The sequence below is a fragment of the Xiphophorus hellerii genome, chromosome 8 (genome assembly GCF_003331165.1).
Source record: "Xiphophorus hellerii strain 12219 chromosome 8, Xiphophorus_hellerii-4.1, whole genome shotgun sequence".
NCBI classification, from domain to species: Eukaryota; Metazoa; Chordata; class Actinopteri; order Cyprinodontiformes; family Poeciliidae; genus Xiphophorus; species Xiphophorus hellerii.
The window spans coordinates 373,191-378,876 of NC_045679.1; the positions used below are offsets into that span (position 1 = coordinate 373,191).

Here is a 5,686-nt window from a genome sequence, read left to right on the forward strand (position 1 = left end):
AATAAGGCAAGAGTTAGTAAATATCTGATAACGCTTGAAATCCAAAATGTTGAATTTACTTATGATGTGACAATAATGACTCTGAGGCCTAAATCTGGACGGACGCTCCAGGTGGAGCAATAGAGGATTATTCTGTCCTCATTTTCAGCCATTTGTAATAAGTGGAAATAAAAAGTCACATTTGTTGTTTGATCACAAACTGAGCCAAGAAATGTGAGTTCAGAATGTGAAGTCCAGGAGATGTAAATGTTTCTGAGTTCCAGCATTGAAACTGTTACATTACAACAGAAATATAAAGACCAGCATCAAAAGCTTGTGAAGAACATTTAACATGTGGTGACTGAATGTGGGACTCAAACTGGGACCAGTTGAATCTGAGCAGGTCGCTCACCTTCACACCCACAGAGAAAAACCCCAGAAACTTTGTTCCAATGGAGCCGCTCATTGAAGTCTCCCTGGAAACGTCGACGGCTCCTGTGTTGAAGACTCTCTGCTTCACAAAAGCCAGTTTTTCTCCCTCCTTTGGGTGGAGCATGTCCAGGACTTTCTGCTCCAACTTTCTGCAGGAAAGGAGAAACGTTGAGGTTTGAGTTGCTGCTTGGAGAAACCAGGAGGGGATTGTGGGAGGCCCTACAGGCTCCTGAAGCTCAGCTCTTCCAGGTCATCAGAGCTGAAGTGTTCACTCATCAGGGTCACCATGGAGGATTCGTCCACATTTTTCACTTCTGCAGTCACATCCACCTGGACATCAGCACTTCCTCCACCTGCTGCTACGCCTCCACCCAAACAGCTGGAAACGTGGAAATCCTTCACCAAAATCTCAGCTCTCGGCTCTGGAAGGACAAACAGTGGATGAGAGTTAGAATAACTCAGTCCAGTCAGCAGATGGCGCTGTGGCAGCAGAGAAAATCAGTCATTATTTCAAACATTAAATCCATATAAACGTGTTCATGTTGGGCTTCAGCTGCTGGCAACCAGAGAGCAGATTCTGAGAAGACCAGAGCAAACAGACGGCAGTAAACTCCTGATAACACATCTATACTTCACTAGCTAGACTGGCACGAGCGATACTTCACCATCTAGCGAGACTGCACCTAGCTATGCGAGACGGCACCAGCGAGACGGCACGAGACGGCACCAGCGAGACGGCACCAGCGAGACGGCACGAGCGAGACGCACCAGCGAGACGGCACGAGCGAGACGGCACCAGCGAGACGGCACGAGCGAGACGGCACCAGCGAGACGGCACCAGCGAGACGGCACCAGAGAGACGGCACGAGCGAGACGGCACGAGCGAGACGGCACCAGCGAGACGGCACCAGCGAGACGGCACCAGCGAGACGGCACCAGCGAGACGGCACGAGCGAGACGGCACGAGCGAGACGGCACGAGCGACACGGCACGAGCGAGACGGACCAGCGAGACGGCACCAGCGAGACGGCACGAGCGAGACGGCACGAGAGACGGCACCAGCGAGACGGCACCAGCGAGACGGCACCAGCGAGACGGCACGAGCGAGACGGCACCAGCGAGACGGCACGAGCGACACGGCACGAGCGACACGGCACGAGGAGACGGCACCAGCGAGACGGCACGAGCGAGACGGCACCAGCGAGACGCACGAGCGACACGGCACGAGCGAGACGGCACGAGCGAGACGGCACCAGAGAGACGGCACCAGCGAGACGGCACCAGCGAACGGCACGAGCGAGACGGCCAGCGAGACGGCACGAGCGAGACGGCACCAGCGAGACGGCACGAGAACGGCACTAGAGAGACGGCACGAGCGAGACGGCACGAGCGACGGCACCAGCGACACGGCACCAGCGACACGGCACGAGCGAAACGGCACGAGCGAGACGGCACGAGCGAAACGGCACGAGCGAGACGGCACGAGCGAGACGGCACGAGCGAAACGGCACGAGCGAGACGGCACGAGCGAAACGGCACGAGCGAGACGGCACGAGCGACACGGCACGAGCGAAACGGCACGAGCGACACGGCACGAGCGAAACGGCACGAGCGAGACGGCACGAGCGAAACGGCAGAGCGAGACGGCACGAGCGAGACGGCACCAGCGAGACGGCACGAGCGAGACGGCAGAGCGAGACGGCACGAGCGAGACGGCAGAGCAGACGGCACCCGACACGGCACCAGCGACACGGCACGAGCGAAACGGCACGAGCGACACGCACTAGCGAAAACGGCACGAGCGAGACGGCACGATCTAAACACACTAGACTTCACATCTATTACTTCACCATCTACACTTCAGTATCTATACTTCACCATCTATACTTCACTATCTACACTTCACTATCTATACTTCACCATCTATACTTCACTATCTATACTTCACTATCTATACTTGATGCCCCTTTTTTAAAGATCATGAAATAGTAAAACTATTTATGCTAAAAACAGAAACAGTCCTCAACGCTGCTTTCCTTTCTTAAACACAGTGACAACCACGCCACCACCACCCCCATGCCGCCGCCGCCATGCCGCCGCCGCCATGCCACCGCCGCCATGCCACCACCGCCAAGCCGCCGCCCCCATGCTGCCGCCGCCCCATGCCGCCGCCGCCGCCGCCGCCCCCATGCTGCCGCCGCCCCCGGATGCCATGCCACCATGCCACCACCACCCCCATGCTGCCACCACCCCCATGCCACCACCGCCCCATGCCGCCGCCGCTCCGATGCCACCATGCCACCACCACCCCCATGCCACCACCGCCCCATGCCACCACCACCCCCATGCTGCCACCACCCCCATGCCACCACCACCCCCATGCCGCCATCACCCCCATGCCACCACCACCCCCATGCCGCCGCCGCCCCCCGATGCCACCATGCCACCACCACCCCCCATGCCACGACCGCCCCCATGCCGCCGCCGCCCCCATGCTGCCGCCGCCCCATGCCGCCGCCGCCCCCATGCTGCCACCACCCCCATGCCACCACCGCCCCATGCCGCCGCCGCCCCGATGCCACCATGCCACCACCACCCCCATGCCACCACCGCCCCATGCCACCACCACCCCCATGCTGCCACCACCCCCATGCCACCACCACCCCCATGCTGCCACCACCCCCATGCCACCACCACCCCCATGCCGCCGCCGCCCCGATGCCACCATGCCACCACCACACCCATGCCACGACCGCCCCCATGCCGCCGCCGCCCCCATGCCGCCGCCACCCCATGCCACCGCCGCCCCATGCCGCCGCCGCCCCCATGCTGCCGCCGCCCCATGCCACCACCACCCCCATGCTGCCACCACCCCCATGCCACCACCACCCCATGCCGCCGCCGCCCCGATGCCACCATGCCACCACCACCCCCATGCCACCACCGCCCCATGCCGCCGCCGCCCCGATGCCACCATGCCACCACCACCCCCATGCCACCACCGCCCCATGCCGCCGCCGCCCCGATGCCACCATGCCACCACCACCCCCATGCCACCACCGCCCCATGCCACCACCACCCCCATGCTGCCACCACCCCCATGCCACCACCACCCCCATGCTGCCACCACCCCCATGCCACCACCACCCCCATGCCGCCGCCGCCCCGATGCCACCATGCCACCACCACCCCCATGCCACGACCGCCCCCATGCCACCGCCGCCCCCATGCCTCCGCCGCCCCATGCCACCGCCGCCCCATGCCGCCGCCGCCCCCATGCTGCCGCCGCCCCCCATGCCACCACCACCCCATGCCGCCGCCGCCCCCATGCCTCCGCCGCCCCATGCCACCGCCGCCCCATGCCGCCGCCGCCCCCATGCTGCCGCCGCCCCATGCCGCCGCCGCCCCCATGCCACCATGTCAACACCACCCCCATGCCACCACCGCCCCCATGCCGCCGCCGCCCCCATGCCACCATGCCACCACCACCCCCATGCCACCACCGCCCCATGCCGCCGCCGCCCCGATGCCACCATGCCACCACCACCCCCATGCCACCACCGCCCCATGCCACCACCACCCCCATGCTGCCACCACCCCCATGCCACCACCACCCCCATGCCACCACCGCCCCATGCCACCGCCGCCCCGATGCCACCATGCCACCACCACCCCCATGCCACCACCGCCCCATGCCGCCGCCGCCCCGATGCCACCATGCCACCACCACCCCCATGCCACGACCGCCCCCATGCCACCGCCGCCCCCATGCCTCCGCCGCCCCATGCCACCGCCGCCCCATGCCGCCGCCGCCCCCATGCTGCCGCCGCCCCCATGCCACCACCACCCCATGCCGCCGCCGCCCCCATGCCTCCGCCGCCCCATGCCACCGCCGCCCCATGCCGCCGCCGCCCCCATGCTGCCGCCGCCCCATGCCGCCGCCGCCCCCATGCCACCATGTCAACACCACCCCCATGCCACCACCGCCCCCATGCCGCCGCCGCCCCCCATGCCACCATGCCACCACCACCCCCATGCCACCACCGCCCCATGCCACCGCCGCCCCGATGCCACCATGCCACCACCACCCCCATGCCACCACCGCCCCATGCCGCCGCCGCCCCGATGCCACCATGCCACCACCACCCCCATGCCACCACCGCCCCATGCCACCACCACCCCCATGCTGCCACCACCCCCATGCCACCACCACCCCCATGCTGCCACCACCCCCATGCCACCACCACCCCCATGCCGCCGCCGCCCCGATGCCACCATGCCACCACCACCCCCATGCCACGACCGCCCCCATGCCACCGCCGCCCCCATGCCTCCGCCGCCCCATGCCACCGCCGCCCCATGCCGCCGCCGCCCCCATGCTGCCGCCGCCCCATGCCGCCGCCGCCCCCATGCTGCCACCACCCCCATGCCACCACCACCCCATGCCGCCGCCGCCCCCATGCCTCCGCCGCCCCATGCCACCGCCGCCCCATGCCGCCGCCGCCCCCATGCTGCCGCCGCCCCATGCCGCCGCCGCCCCCATGCTGCCACCACCCCCATGCCACCGCCGCCCCATGCCGCCGCCGCCCCCATGCTGCCGCCGCCCCATGCCGCCGCCGCCCCCATGCTGCCACCACCCCCATGCCACCACCGCCCCATGCCGCCGCCGCCCCGATGCCACCATGTCAACACCACCCCCATGCCACCACCGCCCCCATGCCGCCGCCGCCCCCATGCCACCGCCGCCCCCATGCCGCCGCCGCCCCATGCCACCGCCGCCCCATGCCGCCGCCGCACCCATGCCGCTGCCGCCACCATGCCGCCGCCGCCCCATGCTGCTCTATGCTCAAACTGATGAAAGAATCCGGTGATGCTTTGGGCCTTCAGGTGTTTGTTAGTGCTGCTGACCTAGAGCCAAGTCTTCCCCAGAAATCCTGCTCAGCTTTAGCGCCAGCGGCTTGTATTTGTCACGGGGCTGAAAGTGAGTGAAGAGGTTCTTCTTCCTGATCCGGACCAGAGTCAGCAGCTCCCAGTTTAGGTTCAAATCATTGTTACTGATGAGCCCAGAGCTCTGATTCCTCACTATGGCTTCAGTTAACCTGGGAAACATTCTGACCATGAAACCCAGTCGAGCTGCTGCAGCTGGATGGAAAGTAACTGAAGTTAGTTTTCACAGTAGAAACTTGACAAAAACACTCGGTAAGATTTGATGTTGTTCTAGTGAAGAACGACCAACCGTTCCTTCAGTTACCGTAGAATCTCTCCGGGTCCGGTT

At 65.4% G+C, this 5,686-nt stretch overlaps 1 protein-coding gene across 1 annotated transcript; it reads left to right on the forward strand.

Annotated features, from left to right (window-relative positions):
- Window positions 1–2,515: 2,515 nt before the first annotated feature.
- Window positions 2,516–5,266, forward strand: LOC116724890 (extensin-like). The gene has a single exon (XM_032570667.1). It carries the CDS (start codon window positions 2,516–2,518, stop codon window positions 5,264–5,266), a length of 2,751 nt encoding a protein of 916 aa, XP_032426558.1.
- The last annotated feature ends 420 nt before the right edge of the window (window positions 5,267–5,686 follow it).

Excerpts from the sequence above, each read along its gene's own strand:
- LOC116724890 (XM_032570667.1), top strand. The coding sequence starts at position 2,516 with ATGCCACCGCCGCCATGCCACCACCGCCAAGCCGCCGCCCCCATGCTG.